General features: G+C 49.5%; 1 protein-coding gene across 2 annotated transcripts in view; it reads right to left on the bottom strand.

Annotated features, from left to right (window-relative positions):
- Positions 1 to 12,898: 12,898 nt before the first annotated feature.
- Positions 12,899 to 18,409, bottom strand: part of ccdc47 (coiled-coil domain containing 47) — a 62,057-nt gene continuing 56,546 nt past the window's right edge. For both annotated transcript variants that reach the window (XM_085966639.1, XM_085966640.1), the window contains exons 11-13: positions 16,913 to 17,022; positions 16,145 to 16,312; positions 12,899 to 13,507 (exon numbers count right to left, since the gene is read on the bottom strand). In XM_085966639.1, coding sequence (XP_085822765.1) covers positions 13,427 to 13,507; positions 16,145 to 16,312; positions 16,913 to 17,022 — 359 coding nt within the window. In that variant the 3' untranslated portion in view covers positions 12,899 to 13,426. The remainder of the gene's footprint in view (positions 13,508 to 16,144; positions 16,313 to 16,912; positions 17,023 to 18,409) is intronic.

Raw genomic sequence — 18,409 nt, 5'->3', positions numbered from 1 at the left:
CCTGGGAGTGTTTGATGGGACAGTGTAGAGGGAGCTTTACTCTGTATCTAACCCGTGCTGTACCTGCCCTGGGAGTGTTTGATGGGACAGTGTAGAGGGAGCTTTACTCTGTATCTAACCCGTGCTGTACCTGCCCTGGGAGTGTTTGATGGGACAGTGTAGAGGGAGCTTTACTCTGTATCTAACCCGTGCTGTACCTGCCCTGGGAGTGTTTAATGGGACAGTGTAGAGAGAGCTTTACTCTGTATCTAACCCGTGCTGTACCTGCCCTGGGAGTGTTTGATGGGACAGTGTAGAGGGAGCTTTACTCTGTATCTAACCCGTGCTGTACCTGCCCTGGGAGTGTTTGATGGGACAGTGTAGAAGGAGCTTTACTCTGTATCTAACCCGTGCTGTACCTGCCCTGGGAGTGTTTGATGGGACAGTGTAGAGGGAGCTTTACTCTGTATCTAACCCGTGCTGTACCTGCCCTGGGAGTGTTTGGTGGGACAGTGTAGAGGGAGCTTTACTCTGTATCTAACCCATGCTGTACCTGCCCTGGGAGTGTTTGATGGGACAGTGTAGAGGGAGCTTTACTCTGTATCTAACCCGTGCTGTACCTGCCCTGGGAGTGTTTGATGGGACAGTGTAGAGGGAGCTTTACTCTGTATCTAACCCGTGCTGTACCTGCACTGGGAGTGTTTGATGGGACAGTGCAGAGGGAGCTTTACTCTGTATCTAACCCGTGCTGTACCTGCCCTGGGAGTGTTTGATGGGACAGTGTAGAGGGAGCTTTACTCTGTATCTAACCCGTGCTGTACCTGCACTGGGAGTGTTTGATGGGACAGTGTAGAGGGAGTATCGAACCTATGCTGTCCCTGCCCTGGGAGTGTTTGATGGGACAGTGTAGAGGGAGCTTTACTCTGTATCTAACCCCTGCTGTACCTGCACTGGGAGTGTTTGATGGGACAGTGTAGAGGGAGCTTTACTCTGTATCTAACCCGTGCTGTACCTGCCCTGGGAGTGTTTGATGGGAGAGTGTAGAGGGAGCTTTACTCTGTATCATAACGTGCTGTACCTGCCCTGGGAGTGTTTGATGGGAGAGTGTAGAGGGAGATTTACTCTGTATCTAACCCGTGCTGTACCTGCACTGGGAGTGTTTGATGGGACAGTGTAGAGGGAGCTTTACTCTGTATCTAACCCGTGCTGTACCTGCCCTGGGAGTGTTTGATGGGACAGTAGAGGGAGCTTTACTCTGTATCTAACCCGTGCTGTACCTGCACTGGGAGTGTTTGATGGGACAGTGTAGAGGGAGCTTTACTCTGTATCTAACCTGTGCTGTACCTGCCCTGGGAGTGTTTGATGGGAGAGTGTAGAGGGAGCTTTACTCTGTATCTAACCCATGCTGTACCTGCCCTGGGAGTGTTTAATGGGACAGTGTAGAGAGAGCTTTACTCTGTATCTAACCCGTGCTGTACCTGCCCTGGGAGTGTTTGATGGGACAGTGTAGAGGGAGCTTTACTCTGTATCTAACCCGTGCTGTACCTGCCCTGGGAGTGTTTGATGGGACAGTGTAGAGGGAGCTTTACTCTGTATCTAACCCGTGCTGTACCTGCCCTGGGAGTGTTTGATGGGACAGTGTAGAGGGAGCTTTACTCTGTATCTAACCCGTGCTGTACCTGCCCTGGGAGTGTTTGATGGGACAGTGTAGAGGGAGCTTTACTCTGTATCTAACCCGTGCTGTACCTGCCCTGGGAGTGTTTGATGGGACAGTGTAGAGGGAGCTTTACTCTGTATCTAACCCCTTCTGTACCTGCCCTGGGAGTGTTTGATGGGACAGTGTAGAGGGAGATTTACTCTGTATCTAACCCGTGCTGTACCTGCCCTGGGAGTGTTTGATGGGACAGTGTAGATGGAGCTTTACTCTGTATCTAACCCGTGCTGTACCTGTCCTGGGAGTGTTTGATGGGACAGTGTAGAGGGAGCTTTACTCTGTATCTAACCCGTGCTGTACCTGTCCTGGGAGTGTTTGATGGGACAGTATAGAGGGAGCTTTACTCTGTATCTAACCCGTGCTGTACCTGCCCTGGGAGTGTTTGATGGGACAGTGTAGAGGGAGCTTTACTCTGTATCTAACCCCGTGCTGTACCTGCCCTGGGAGTGTTTGATGGGACAGTGTAGAGGGAGTATCGAACCTATGCTGTCCCTGCCCTGGGAGTGTTTGATGGGACAGTGTAGAGGGAGCTTTACTCTGTATCTAACCCCGTGCTGTACCTGCCCTGGGAGTGTTTGATGGGACAGTGTAGAGGGAGTATCGAACCTATGCTGTCCCTGCCCTGGGAGTGTTTGATGGGGCAGTGTAGAGGGAGCTTTACTCTGTATCTAACCCGTGCTGTACCTGCCCTGGGAGTGTTTGATGGGACAGTGTAGAGGGAGCTTTACTCTGTATCTAACCCGTGCTGTACCTGCCCTGAGAGTGTTTGATGAGACAGTGTAGAGGGAGCTTTACTCTGTATCTAACCCGTGCTGTACCTGCACTGGGAGTGTTTGATGGGACAGTGTAGAGGGAGCTTTACTCTGTATCTAACCCGTGCTGTACCTGCCCTGGGAGTGTTTGATGGGACAGTGTAGAGGGAGCTTTACTCTGTATCTAACCCGTGCTGTACCTGCCCTGAGAGTGTTTGATGAGACAGTGTAGAGGGAGCTTTACTCTGTATCTAACCCGTGCTGTACCTGCCCTGGGAGTGTTTGATGGGAGAGTGTAGAGGGAGATTTACTCTGTATCTAACCCGTGCTGTACCTGCACTGGGAGTGTTTGATGGGACAGTGTAGAGGGAGCTTTACTCTGTATCTAACCCGTGCTGTACCTGCCCTGGGAGTGTTTGATGGAACAGTGTAGAGGGAGATTTACTCTGTATCTAACCCGTGCTGTACCTGCACTGGGAGTGTTTGATGGGGACAGTGTAGTGGGAGCTTTACTCTGTATCTAACCCGTGCTGTACCTGCCCTGGGAGTGTTTGATGGGACAGTAGAGGGAGCTTTACTCTGTATCTAACCCGTGCTGTACCTGCACTGGGAGTGTTTGATGGGACAGTGTAGAGGGAGCTTTACTCTGTATCTAACCCGTGCTGTACCTGCCCTGGGAGTGTTTGATGGGAGAGTGTAGAGGGAGCTTTACTCTGTATCTAACCCGTGCTGTACCTGCCCTGGGAGTGTTTGATGGGAGAGTGTAGAGGGAGATTTACTCTGTATCTAACCCGTGCTGTACCTGCACTGGGAGTGTTTGATGGGACAGTGTAGAGGGAGCTTTACTCTGTATCTAACCCGTGCTGTACCTGCCCTGGGAGTGTTTGATGGGACAGTAGAGGGAGCTTTACTCTGTATCTAACCCGTGCTGTACCTGCACTGGGAGTGTTTGATGGGACAGTGTAGAGGGAGCTTTACTCTGTATCTAACCTGTGCTGTACCTGCCCTGGGAGTGTTTGATGGGAGAGTGTAGAGGGAGCTTTACTCTGTATCTAACCCATGCTGTACCTGCCCTGGGAGTGTTTAATGGGACAGTGTAGAGAGAGCTTTACTCTGTATCTAACCCGTGCTGTACCTGCCCTGGGAGTGTTTGATGGGACAGTGTAGAGGGAGCTTTACTCTGTATCTAACCCGTGCTGTACCTGCCCTGGGAGTGTTTGATGGGACAGTGTAGAGGGAGCTTTACTCTGTATCTAACCCGTGCTGTACCTGCCCTGGGAGTGTTTGATGGGACAGTGTAGAGGGAGCTTTACTCTGTATCTAACCCGTGCTGTACCTGCCCTGGGAGTGTTTGATGGGACAGTGTAGAGGGAGCTTTACTCTGTATCTAACCCGTGCTGTACCTGCCCTGGGAGTGTTTGATGGGACAGTGTAGAGGGAGCTTTACTCTGTATCTAACCCCTTCTGTACCTGCCCTGGGAGTGTTTGATGGGACAGTGTAGAGGGAGATTTACTCTGTATCTAACCCGTGCTGTACCTGCCCTGGGAGTGTTTGATGGGACAGTGTAGATGGAGCTTTACTCTGTATCTAACCCGTGCTGTACCTGTCCTGGGAGTGTTTGATGGGACAGTGTAGAGGGAGCTTTACTCTGTATCTAACCCGTGCTGTACCTGTCCTGGGAGTGTTTGATGGGACAGTGTAGAGGGAGCTTTACTCTGTATCTAACCCGTGCTGTACCTGCCCTGGGAGTGTTTGATGGGACAGTGTAGAGGGAGCTTTACTCTGTATCTAACCCCGTGCTGTACCTGCCCTGGGAGTGTTTGATGGGACAGTGTAGAGGGAGTATCGAACCTATGCTGTCCCTGCCCTGGGAGTGTTTGATGGGACAGTGTAGAGGGAGCTTTACTCTGTATCTAACCCCGTGCTGTACCTGCCCTGGGAGTGTTTGATGGGACAGTGTAGAGGGAGTATCGAACCTATGCTGTCCCTGCCCTGGGAGTGTTTGATGGGGCAGTGTAGAGGGAGCTTTACTCTGTATCTAACCCGTGCTGTACCTGTCCTGGGAGTGTTTGATGGGACAGTGTAGAGGGAGCTTTACTCTGTATCTAACCCCTGCTGTACCTGCACTGGGAGTGTTTGATGGGACAGTGTAGAGGGAGCTTTACTCTGTATCTAACCCGTGCTGTACCTGCCCTGGGAGTGTTTGATGGGACAGTGTAGAGGGAGCTTTACTCTGTATCTAACCCGTGCTGTACCTGCCCTGAGAGTGTTTGATGAGACAGTGTAGAGGGAGCTTTACTCTGTATCTAACCCGTGCTGTACCTGCACTGGGAGTGTTTGATGAGACAGTGTAGAGGGAGCTTTACTCTGTATCTAACCCGTGCTGTACCTGCCCTGGGAGTGTTTGATGGGAGAGTGTAGAGGGAGATTTACTCTGTATCTAACCCGTGCTGTACCTGCACTGGGAGTGTTTGATGGGACAGTGTAGAGGGAGCTTTACTCTGTATCTAACCCGTGCTGTACCTGCCCTGGGAGTGTTTGATGGAACAGTGTAGAGGGAGATTTACTCTGTATCTAACCCGTGCTGTACCTGCACTGGGAGTGTTTGATGGGGACAGTGTAGTGGGAGCTTTACTCTGTATCTAACCCGTGCTGTACCTGCCCTGGGAGTGTTTGATGGGACAGTAGAGGGAGCTTTACTCTGTATCTAACCCGTGCTGTACCTGCACTGGGAGTGTTTGATGGGACAGTGTAGAGGGAGCTTTACTCTGTATCTAACCCGTGCTGTACCTGCACTGGGAGTGTTTGATGGGACAGTGTAGAGGGAGCTTTACTCTGTATCTAACCCATCTGCACCTGCCCTGGGAGTGTTTGAAACAAAAAGCAAAATACTGTACTGCAAATGTTTGAATTCTGAAATAAAAACAGAAAATGTTGGAAATGCTCAGCAGGTCAGGCAACATCTATGGAGAGAGGAAGCAAGGGTTTCTTCACTCAGAGGATAGAAACATAGAAGATAGGAGCAGGAGTCGGCCATTCGGCCCCTCGGGCCTGCTCCGCCATTCAATGAGATCATGGCTGATCATCCAAATTCAGTACCCTGTCCCTGCCTTCTCCCCATACCCCTTGATCCCTTTAGCCTTAAGAAATATATCCAACTCTTTCTTGAATATATTTAATGAACTGGCCTCCACCGCCCTCTGTGGCAGAGAATTCCACAGGTTCACCACTCTGTGGGTGAAGAAATTCCTCATTTCAGTCCTAAATGGCTTACCCCTTATCCTTAAACTATGACCCTTGGTTCTGGACTCCCCAGCCATCAGAAACATCCTTCCTGCATCTAGTCTGTCCAGGCCTGACAGGATTTTATAAGTTTCGATGAGATCCCCTCTCAATCTTCTAAACTCCAGTGAGTATAAGCCCAATCGACACAATCTCTCCTCATACGTCATTCCTGCCATCCCAGGTATCAGTCTGGTGAATCTTCGCTGCACTCCTTCCATGGCAAGAACGTCCTTCCTCAGGTAAGGCGACCAAAACTGCACACAATACTCAAGGTGCGGTCTCACCAAGGCCCTGTACAACTGTAGCAAGACATCCTTGTTCCTGTACTCGAACCCTTTTGCTACGAAGGCCAACATACCATTTGCCTTCTTAACCGCCTGCTGCACCTGCATGCTTACCTTCAGCGACTGGTGCACAATAACACCCAGGTCTCTTTGCACTTCCCCTTCTCTCAATCTATTGCCATTCAAATAATAATCTGCCTTCCTGTTTTTGCCACCAAAGTGGATAACCTCACATTTATCCACATTATAGTGCATTTGCCATGTTTCTGCCCAAGTGCTCTGCTATTACATCTTTTATAATGGACTCTAGCATTTTCCCCACTACCGATGTCAGGCTTACCGGTCTATAATTCCCCGCTTTTTCTCCACCACCTTTTTTGAATAGTGGGGTAACATTAGCTACCCTCCAATCCATGGGTACTGTTCCAGAGTCTATCGAGTTCTGGAAGATGACCAGCAATGCATCTACTATTTCTAGGGCCACTTCCTTAAGTACCCTGGGATGTAGATGATCAGGCCCAGGGGATTTATCGGCCTTCAGTCCCATCAATTTTCCTAATACCATTTCCCTACAAATACTGATTTCTTTCAGTTCCACCCTTTCATCAGACCCTATGTTCGCTGGCATCTCTGGGAGGTTATTTGTGTCCTCCTTTGTGAAGACAGAACCAAAATATCTATTTAGTTGGTCTGCCATTTCTTTGTTCCCCATTATAAATTCCCAATTCTGACTGCAAGGGACCTACGCTTGACTTCACCAATCTTTTTCTCTTCACATATCTATAAAAGCTTTTACAGTCAGTTTTTATGTTCCCTGATAGCTTACTCTCATATTCTATTTTCCCTTTCTTAATTAATCCCTTTGTCCTCCTTTGTTGAATCCTAAACTGCTCCCAATCCTCAGGATTATTGCTTTTTCTAGTCAGTTTATATGTCCTCTCCTTGGATCTTATGCTATCCCTAATTTCCCTTGTTAACCACGGTTGAGTCACCTTTTTTGTTTTATTTTTATGCCAAACTGGGATGAACAAATTCTGTAGCTCATCCATTCGGTCTTTGAATGTTTGCCATTGCCTATCCACCGTCAACCCTTTCCATTCCCCAATCAATCCTACCCAACTCGCTCCTCAGACCATCGTAGTTTCCTTTATTTAAATTGAGGACCCTTGTTTCTGAGTCAACTACTTCATTCTCCATCTTAATGAAGAATCCGATCATATTATGATCGCTCCGACCCAAGGGGCCTCGTACAACAAGATTGCTAATTAATCCTTTCTCGTTACATAATACCCAGTCTAAGATGGCCTGATCTCTGGTTGGTTCCTTGACATATTGGTCCAGGAAACCATCCCGTAAACACTCCAGGAATTCCTCCTCCACAGTATTGTTACTAATTTGGTTAGCCCAATCTATATGTAGATTAAAGTCACCCATGATGACTGCTGTGCCCTTATTGCACGCTTCTTTAATTTCCCTTTTAATGCCATCCCCAACCTCCGCCTGTTTGGAGGTCTATATACCACTCCCACTAACGTTTTTTCCCCTTAGTATTCCTCAATTCTACCCATACAGATTCCACATCATCAGAGCTAATATCCTTCATTACAATTGTATTAATCCCTTCTTTAACCAGTAATACTACCCCACCTCCCTTTCCTTTTTGCCTATCTTTCCTGAATATCGAATACCCCTGAATGTTGAGTTCCCAGTCTTGGCCATCCTTGAGCCAAGTTTCCGTAATCCCAACCAAATCATATTCGTTTACCACTATTTGCGCAGCCAATTCATCCACCTTATTACAAATGCTCCTCGCATTAAGACACGAAGCCTTCAGGCTTGTTTTTTCTTCAAATTGTTTTTTTTAATTTCTGGGAGTGTTTGATCTGAATACTAGATGTACAAAGTGGAACGTGTTTTTAGTCATCGCTAATAGTCCCTCACCTTGATAAGCACAAAATTCACAAAAAAAGCACAGGGTTTTACCCGTGTCCTGTTCTTGGGAATTCTAATAAGGAAACAAGATGTAGAAAAGAATGTCCCACAAAATGTGATGGGAGTTAGTTCAGCTCAGGCCCAAAGAAAAAGACAGAATTACAAAATGGAAGGCTTTTATTCCAATATAAAAGTTTTTTATTTTTTTTATTAAGTCCATGCTTACCACACACATACCATGATTGATTCAATAACTTTCCATTTACTTAAATAAATTCAAGAACAAAAAGATTCAGCTAACAGCCTCCCTTCTGTCAATCTCATATTACACTGTGGCGTTGGATCGAATACGGTGGGTATGATACGTGGAATGCCAGAAGCAATTTAGTGCAAGGTGGCAATGGGAAGATTGCCCACCCAAACAGCCAAGGCTGTACGCTTGCTAATGAATATTGCAAGCACTGGTTCACAATCCCAGGCTCAAACAGGTAACCACTCTTCATATGTGAAGCTAAATTGAGAGTCAGAGGTTAATTGACCCAAAGGACCACTCCTGCCCTCACTCACACACACATCTTTCAGCAGGGGCTACTGGACAGTGGTTAGCAGTAGGTAGCCTGGCTGATACTTTTCCCTCCTGTCACTCATGAGCCAAGACTAACTGTTGCTCTCCCACTGCCGCCCAGGCCAAGATTAGACAACGCAGCAGAAACTAGGAATCAAACCCGGTGTTTTCAAGTCGATGCGACTTGGCTACACACTGCTTCACTAACTGAATAATCATGATCTATCCACTGTGCTCCATTTAAAACTATAGTTCCCCCCCGACACACACAGCTCATCTTTCTCAACCTTCAACGGTGCTTCCTTAAGATTAAGCTGGTTCATTGCACTAGTGTAGTGTCTGATCCTTATTGGCATTGTAGCATTTGATCAGATTGGCCCATGTAATACAGAGGGCTTGGCAGACATTTCAGTCGTTGGTTACAATAGCTTTTCCTTGTTGACTTTATAAATGTCTGGGTCTGTTGCATGTGCAACAAGTACAAAATTCAGGCCCTGGTGTGCTGAGCCATTCAGGAGTGAAATCAGGAACCACATTTTCATACAAAGGGTAGTGGTCGTGGAAATCTGCAACTCAGTCCCCCAACAGGCTGTGGATTCCCAGTCAAAACGGAGACTGTTAGATTTTTGTTAGGTAAGAGTATTAAAGGATATGAAGCAACGGTCGAAAGGAAGTTGAAGTGCAGATCAGCCATGATCGAATTGAATGGCAGTACAGGCTCGAGGGGCCTGTTCCTGTTCCTATGTTCCCAGGACCCAAAAGTGCTGTCGAGTAGGCTAGATCTGGGCATCATTTGTACTTTTCACCGGTGACTCTTGCCCGACTCACTGCTCCATGTACCTCGGAGTTTGCATTCACTGCCTGCCTGGCTGTGGCATGTAAACTGGGCTAGAATTTAGTGTTCCCTCTCTGGCAAAATGTGGCAAGCGAATGCGATTAGGAGCAAGGTTATCCCCACATTCGTACAGTAAGTGAAAGAGCCCCATTAAAACATAAATATTATAGCCCTTTTCCCTCTGAATGCCTGGCCTTCAAATGCCCACATTGGCACAGCTACAATCAGGAGACCCACATCTCATCATGCTGTGCTGCAGCCTCACTTGGGTGGGGGGAGGGAGGGAGGGGGGAGAGAGAGGGAGGGAGGGGGAAGAGAGAGAGAGAGGGAGGGGGAAGAGAGAGAGAGAGGGAGGGGGAAGAGAGAGGGAGGGAGGGGGAAGAGAGAGGGAGGGAGGGGGAAGAGAGAGAGAGGGAGGGGGAAGAGAGAGAGAGGGAGGGGGAAGAGAGAGAGAGGGAGGGGGAAGAGAGAGAGAGGGAGGGGGAAGAGAGAGAGAGGGAGGGGGAAGAGAGAGAGAGGGAGGGGGAAGAGAGAGAGAGGGAGGGGGAAGAGAGAGAGAGGGAGGGGGAAGAGAGAGGGAGGGGGAAGAGAGAGAGAGGGAGGGGGAAGAGAGAGAGAGGGAGGGGGAAGAGAGAGAGAGGGAGGGGGAAGAGAGAGAGAGGGAGGGGGAAGAGAGAGAGAGGGAGGGGGAAGAGAGAGAGAGGGAGGGGGAAGAGAGAGAGAGGGAGGGGGAAGAGAGAGAGAGGGAGGGGGAAGAGAGAGAGAGGGAGGGGGAAGAGAGAGAGAGGGAGGGGGAAGAGAGAGAGAGGGAGGGGGGAGAGAGAGAGAGGGAAGAGAGAGAGAGGGAGGGGGAAGAGAGAGAGAGGGAGGGGGAAGAGAGAGAGAGGGAGGGGGAAGAGAGAGAGAGGGAGGGGGAAGAGAGAGAGAGGGGGGGAGAGAGAGAGAGAGGGGGGAGAGAGAGAGAGGGAGGGGGGAGAGAGAGAGAGGGAGGGGGGAGAGAGAGAGAGGGAGGGGGGAGAGAGAGAGAGAGGGAGGGGGGAGAGAGAGAGAGAGGGAGGGGGGAGAGAGAGAGAGAGGGAGGGGGGAGAGAGAGAGAGAGGGAGGGGGGAGAGAGAGAGAGAGGGAGGGGGGAGAGAGGGAGGGGGGAAAGAGAGAGAGAGAGAGAGAGAGGGAGGGGGGAGAGAGAGAAAATGTCATGGTAATACAGTGTAGGAGAGATTTACCCAGAGGGAGGGTGAGTCAGGAGTCTTCTCGGTGTTTATTAAAAGCTTAACATGAAAACGTCTCATTTAACTAAATGTTAGATTTAAAGCTTTCTATTAAAGAGAACAATGCTTTGCTGTAGGGGTTGAACTGTGGAGTCCAGTCCTGGGATGCAGACACCATCAGCTGCTCTCTCAATCACAGGACGGACTCCAATACATTCATTTCCCATATCCCTGTAAGACCAGAGGGGCAAATCTTTGATATCACAGCCAGAACGCAACCCTGTAACGTTCAGCCACTGGAGTGAGTGATTAGACTAACACGTTGGTGGCAGGGGCTGAGGAGCAGGTGACTGGTGTTTGAGAGACAGCGTACCTTCGAGAGCCTCACCCTGAACCTGAAGAAAACCCTCCAATGTTCACACTAACGCTCACAGTAACATTGGGCAGCCAATACAGCAAATCCTGAAAGAAGAGAAAGGTGCCAATTTTAAGCTGGGCCACTGGTACCCAAGTGTCCCAAATGAAAATGTACAGGAAACTTTCATTTAAACGGAGGTTAAATCTCCGGAATGCTCTATCCACCGGCAAAATTCAGGAGTCGGTTCAGATAACTTTTTTTACTTTTCGTTGCTTTTTTTCTCCATTCCTGGCTCTGCAAGCATCTCGCTGAAGCTGTTGCTTAGCTACAGAGACGCTTGCAAGCTGCGCTGACTGTTTTGAAGCTGTTGCTAAGCAACAGGGTTTGTTGCTAGATACGGAGCTCAGAAGCTCCGTATGTTTTAACATTAGCGCTGGTTTCTCCGGCAGTGTTGATCGACCGGCACCAGCTCGGTCCCGTCAGTGCTGGATACCAGAAAGTTTCCTGTATTTGCAATACTGGTAGATGCTACAAGTCAGCAAATTCAGAGTCCTTGAAGGGAGAGTGACTGTACTGCTAAGCCTACACTCTGCCTTCAGGGGGAAACCTCTTTCCTCTTCTCCCCACACCTCCGACACAAGTCCATGTGAAGCTCAGTCAGGGGCTGACTCGCAAGTCAGAATGAATTCACCAGTGCTCAGGGGTGGGGGATTTTTTAAAATCGGTGCCACCTTTACCCAACAGGGTTGTGCTCACTGGCAAGAGCCCAGTTAGCTGCAGCTGTGCAGCCTGGTGCCAACAGACGCACCAAAATGCTCTTCAAGCCAGCAGTTTCCCCAGTACTTCAGCATCTTCACCGACTATCGCTCGCCATTGTTGGCCCAAATGGAGTGTCGCCCCATCAGCAGAGCCAGTCCCAGGCAGAGAGGCCAGAAAACAGTATTTCAGAGCCCTGCTGACTCACCAGCCAGCCTGGCTCCTCATTGGAATTCTTCCACTCCGCTCCAGGTAAGCCTACAAGCCAATGGGTAGGGTGGATAAAGTGACAGGAGGTGTCCTGTGCTGGTGAGCTGCATGCATTTGGGGGTGGGGGGGGGGTCTCCGTGTTGACGCTTGCCAACCCTGCCCCTAAGCTCACTGGAGTTCGCTAAGTGGGGAGCATACCAACAGGGGTGGGGAACGTTCACTCTGCCAGGAAACCAGAAACACCACACGGATTGCTCAGCGGTTTGGTTTGGAGACAAGTCCAACAGTGGGTTTTTATACCCGACTGAACAAAGGAAAATGTTTCTCACTGGCCGCTGATTCACCTTTAATTGGAGGCAGGCCTGGTGTGAATGGGTTAAATAGCAGCAAATAGCCACCGACAGGTCAGAATGACATTTTTCACCCTCCTCCCATTCTCTCTTCCCCTCTCCCAATCCTTGAAGCTGATTCTGCGCGGCGGTCTGGTTGTGGAGATGATGCCCGCTCCCTGCTTTTAAAGTGGCCATTCTTCCTGTGTGCATGGAGTGTGGATTGACTGTTCAATGTGCTGGAGCATAAATTAAAGCTAATCTTGCCTTCACCTGATGTCCAATAAAGTAGGGGCTGGGAGGAAGGGGTGAAGGCGAAGAGGAGGGGTGACGGGGAGTGGTCAGGTGCAAAAACCCCTGAGTAAACATTCTTCCCTCCCAAGTGTAAGGACACTGGGAACAACTGCAGCTTTCCTACTGCGGCCCTGGCTGAGCTCAGATTGGACCAGTGATTGAACCCACCCGGTGAGCTGCCGGGCACTGCTTTCAATCGCTAAGGAAGACCGACATCCTTAACAGGATTCTTTTCCTGTTGTGATCCCCACTCAGTGCTCAATTTAACCCCAGCGTATTGCACAGGACTGAATCAAGCCAACCCAAAGCTCACACGCTGCTCCTTGCTGTTGAGTTATGTCACGAGAGCCTGTGGTGCTCATTCGATTTGCCAATGACTCCAGCCAGCCAGGAAAATGAGATTCTTCAGTAATCTAATTCTGCAAATACAAGTAGATAACATTCTGTGATAAACCGAACACACATCTGCATTGCTGATCATCTGGAAATTACAGGGTAAAACTAGGGATCAGTGATACCAACACCCACATGTGCCACAGTAAAGTCACTACTGGATCCTAGTGCTCAGTGTGTTGCACATCTGCCCAAATCACCAGTTTAAACTCCATGCTTCGACTCTCGAGGGTTCCAGTCCAGTCAGAAGCTGGCGAGCTGCAGTTGGGGTTGGGTGAGACGACATCTGGCCCCAGTGCAGAACGTAGTAGAGTTTCATGCAGAATCGACGATGAGAAGTGGGGCAAGTGGAAGGAAAACACATGACGGCAGGTTGTTAGAGAACGGCAGGTGTGGAACTCGCTGTATAAATTGCTGATCGATTATCCGGGTGCCCTGAGTTTTTTTTTCATTTAAAATCAAACATTTCAATTTGATGTGGGTCTGCTCTCTCCAGGCAGCCACCCCCCTCCCCCTGGTTATTTGGTGCTTTTACATTGCTTTCACTTTGATCTGCTTCATCTTCATCTGCCGCTTCTCCAGTTTCTTCTGCTCACGACGGAGAGCGGCCTCCTACGAGGAAGAGGAGAAAATTAAACCATTCGAGAGGGACAGAGGAACAAGGAAAACCTGTAGCAAATCGGACACGCATTGCTGCCTGGGATGCCCATCACAGAGAGCTCCTGGTCTCGGTTAGGCTGAAGAGGGTTGCTAACTGTGGTAACACCCTCGCCTCAGAGTCAGAAGGTTGTGGGTTCAAGTCCCACTCCGGAGACTTGAGCACAGAAATCTAGGCCGACACTCTAGTGCAGTGCTGAGGGAGTGCTGCACTGTCGGAGGTTCCGTCTTTCAGGTGAGACGTTAAACCGAGGCCCCGTCTACCCTCTCGGCAGACGTAAAAGATCCCATGGCACTTTTACAGAGCAGGGGAGTTTCTCCCCGGTGTCCTGGCCAATATATACCCCTCAATCAACATCACACACAGATTATCTGGTCATTTATCACATTGCTGTTTGTGGGAGCTTGCTGTGCGCAAATTGGCTGCTGCGTTTCCTACATTACAACAGTGATTACACTTCAAAAGTACTTCATTGGCTGTAAAGAGCTTTGGGACGTCCTGAGGTTGTGAAAGACACGATAAATGCGAACCTCTTGCTTTTATTCCTTTAACTGCAGCGAAGGTGCATTCCCAGGAGGGGGTTTGTTACTATAGGCTACACTTGCTCACCTCAAGGGTTAGCATCAGGATCACCAGCACATCCCAGAGGAAGATGTGCACACAAGGGTGGGGGTTTAGAGAAAGAGAAGGCTGCCTCTGGCGGCTCCCCTGTTTCCATGTCCCTCGCTCGGCGCAGTGTACAGCCGGAGTGGAGCCCAAAGCCAGCAGGCTGGTGAGTAGTGTGCTCACTTGCTCACACTCACTCCTATGTCTGCCTTGGTATTAGCAGCTAAAAATCTGTCAGCTTGGCTTGTGAATGGACAGCACTCTCGCCTGAGTCAGAAGGATGTGGGCTCAAGCCACACTGCAAGACTTGAGCACACGATCCAGGCTGATACTTCACTGCAGAGCGGAGGGAGTGATGCACTGTCGGAGGTGCCGTCCTTTGGATGAGGCAGTAAACTAGGGTCCCATCTGCCCGCTTAAGTGGATGTAATTAAAGATCCCATGGCACTATAGGAACAGGGGCAATGATTTCGCCCAGTGTCGGAGCCAACATTCCTCAACCAACAGCAACAAAAAGATCAGGTCAATCATTTGCTGTTGGTGGGACCTTGCTGTGCGCAGATTCATGGGCTGTGAAGCACTCGGGGACGTCCTGAGATGAGGTGCTGTATAAATGCAAATTCTGTCTTAAAATCCCCCATCAATTCGACAGAAGTCAAACAGTGCAAAATAAAGCATATATACGCATCGTACAAATGGAACTCAAGGCATCTGTAGGGCAGAGAGTAATCCTCTTCACTGCGGGAAAACTCACAGTGGGAGACTCAATTACTCAATTGAGGCAGCTGGCGCAACAGTTTAGACCCTGACCTTTCACCTCTTGGATCTGGGTCCAGATTCAGGCCAGACTGCTGGCTGTAAGGATTCTACAATGAGTTTTCAGTAGTCTCCATCCAGTTTCTAGTGCGTATGGATCTACAGCACTGGATTAGCCCCAATTGTCAATGGGAAAATGTCACAATGGTGCAGTATGGGGAGCTCTCTGGATGTCGGGGCAGAGTCAGGAGATGTTTACTCTACAACCAACTGTGCTGGGAGTGCTTGATGCCAACACTGGGAGTGCATTGCCAGCACTCACCTAAAAAAAAAGCCCACATATCACAGCCTTACTGTCGCAGACTTGTTCCACGCTTCAGTTGTACTTTTAGCAGGCTTGCCTTACCCTAACACACCCACAACTGAAGTGACGGGCATCGACCAGTAAGCCAGCGCCAAATACACAGTGGCTCTTACAATGGGTCAGTTGGTAAAAGCAGTGTGACTGAGCCTTTCCGTTCAGGTTCCAGCCCTGCCCTGTTGGTTGACCTCAGCCAGGGGCACTACAATAGGCTTCAGTGGCTGGGAAGTGAGGGAAAAAGACTTGCATTTGTATAGCACCTATCACGATCACCGGACATCCCAAAGCGCTTTACAGCCAATGAAGTACTTTTTATTAAAGTGTAGTCACTGTTGTAATGTAGGAAACGCGGCAGCCAATTTGCGCACAGCAAGCTCCCACAAACAGCAATGTGAATGACCAGATAATCTGTTTTAGTGATGTTAATTAAGGGATAAATATTGATCAAGACACCGGCTGTTGTTCAAAATAGTGCCACGAGATCTTTTACATCCACCTGAGAGATCAGACGGGGCCTCGGTTTAACATCTCATCTGAAAGACGGCACCTCGGACAGTGCAGCCCTCCCTCAGTTCTGCACTGAAGTGTCAGCCTAGAGTTTTGTGCTCAAGTCTCTGGAGTGGGACTTGAACCCACAACCTTCTGACTCAGAGGCAAAGGTGCTACCCACTGAGCCACAGCTGACACAAAGCGAAAGGTCCACAAGACCGAGACCATAGAAACTCACTTCACTTAGGACCCTTGCAGCCGCCAGTTTCATTCCAGTAGTCTGGGCTGTGTTTGAACACAGATCTCAGCCATGTAAGGCCAGTACCCACACAAGGCGAGCGTCTGACAGAGCTGGGTCAGTCCCAGGGTTATTTCGTACCTCAAGCCTGCGCTGCTTCTCTGGGTCCTCCTCATTCATGATCCTTTCTTTCTCCGCTCGCTTTTTCTCCTCCCTGCGTGACTGTGCAGCTTCTTGACGCTGCGCGTGCGTCATCTTTAGAAAGTTCTCCTCCACACGAGCACGATTTTTGTCAGCTTTCATCTTACCCTGGGCAGGGGAATTTAAAAAAAGTCAGCGCAGTTACTGGTATAGCCACTTGCGTACAGCATGGAGGAACGAGGGGAAGAGAAGTGGAAGGGGGAGGGGAGGGAAAGAAAAGGGGGAGGGGAAGGGATGAGAAAGAAGGAGGGGGTGGAAGGGAGGAGGAGCACCTTGCCAGCTGAATACACGACCATTGGCAGAGAGATATTAGACGTCCTGCTGCCTCCATTAGGACAGCAAGTGCAGGTAGATATTTGTCAAATTCAAGGCAACTGGCTTCTTAATGGGTGAAATAACTGGTTGAGGGGTCGAAGAGATATAGTAAAGTAATAGCAAGTTTCAAACTTGGAGACTGATCAGATGGTCCTATACATCCCCATGTCCTTAAACTTGCGGGCAGTAGACATCGGTTGGTGGTGGGGTGGGGAGAGAGGAAATGGAAGCAGTGTGGAGAGACGAACGAGGGAAACTGGTAAATGGACCCCTCCAACCGAACAAAATGGAAATTCACTACTAGTTGATTGTTAAACCAGTCAGCCGGCCAGCAAAACACTCCGGTCCGCAGTGAACCAATCATGAAGCAAAGCGCACGCAATGTGCTCTCACCTCCCTGTTCAGACGGTACTTCTTTGCCTTGTCAATGCTGTAAATAATCATGTTCATTAACGGTAGCAAAGACTCCATGTCCTTTGGAGACGTGTTGCCGATTCCAGGCACTGCACAGAATAAACACACAGATGAGGCCTGATCTCAATCATGATCAATCACACGGCATAGACAGAAATACAGGAAACTTTCTGGTATCCGGCATGCACGGGACCGACCTGGTGCCGGTCCATCAACAATGCCGGATAACCGAACGCTATAGTTAAAAGATACGGAGCTCAGGGCTCCGTCTAAAGCAACAAACCCAACAGCTTCAAAACAATCGGCACAACTGGCAAGCGTCTCTGTAGCTTAGCAACAGCTTCAGCTACACCCGTGCACAGCCACAAATGGAGTAAAAAAAGTAACTAAAAGTAAAAAAAAGTTATCTGAACCGACTCCTGAATTTTGCCGGTGGATAGAGCATTCCGGTTATTTAGTGGCTGGTTAATCGAAAGTTTCCTGTAGCATGATGGATCAAATACTGAAATTGGACAGATTTGATCTCAGGACAGGGCCGAGGGGAAGTTTCCTGTACCTTTCTGAATCACTGGTTCATAATGGGCGAGTAATTGCACTGAGTCCAAAGCTTTCTCATCCATCAATGCAATTTCCTCCAACTACAGGAAACTGTGCGTTATCCGGAGGCTAAATGTCCGGCAAGCTCGAGCCACCGGCAAAAATCAGGAGCCGTTTTTTTTCTTTTCGTTGCTTTTTTCTCACAACAGTCAAGCTGTGCAAGGTCTGTAGCTAAGCAACAGCTTCAGCTAGAGACGCTACAGAGACGCTTGCCGACTGTTTAGAAGCTGTTGCTAAGCAACAGGGTTTGTTGATTCACACGGAGCTGAAAATCTCCGTATGTTTCAAAGATGTGCGGGTTAGGTTGATTGGCTATGATAAATTGACCCTTAGTGTTAGGGGGATTAAATACGTGGGGTTACGGGGATCGGGTGGGATATGTGTCGGTGCAGGCTCGATGGGCCGAAATGGCCTCTATCTGCACTGTGGGGTTTCTGTGATTCTGTGATCAGCGCTGGAGTGTCCGGCAGTTTTGAGCGAATGGCAGCAGCTCGGTCCCGTCGGTGCCGGATAGCACAACGTTTCCTGTACTCCCAATTTTACATCCCCTAAATCTGCATTCTCTGTGCGTGCTCCCTCCCTCCATTCCCTTCCCCACCCCGCCCCCCTGGGAGCTGACCCCCCTCCCCCAGAGAGCTGGCTCTCGCTGAGGTCTGGCTCACTCCTCCCCGGGGCGGGGGGGGGGTTGGTCTCCCACCCCCTTGTACCACATCGAAGTGGCCATTCTTCATACCATTTATTATATTTTGGTCACTGCGTTCCAAGGCCACCCATCTTAGGAGTTGGTAACACCCGGGAAACTCCTGTCACACGCTAGCCAACCCACACACAAGACTGCATGGGTGTTTGTCCAGCCTGTGTGGAGTGCCCAGACCCAGG

This window comes from Somniosus microcephalus, chromosome 24, assembly GCF_052327205.1.
Source record: "Somniosus microcephalus isolate GS21.2 chromosome 24, FLI_Smic_1.0, whole genome shotgun sequence".
In the NCBI taxonomy this organism is placed as follows: domain Eukaryota; kingdom Metazoa; phylum Chordata; class Chondrichthyes; order Squaliformes; family Somniosidae; genus Somniosus; species Somniosus microcephalus.
Note: the sequence above shows the minus strand (reverse complement) of the source record. Positions and strands in the feature narration are given on the sequence as shown.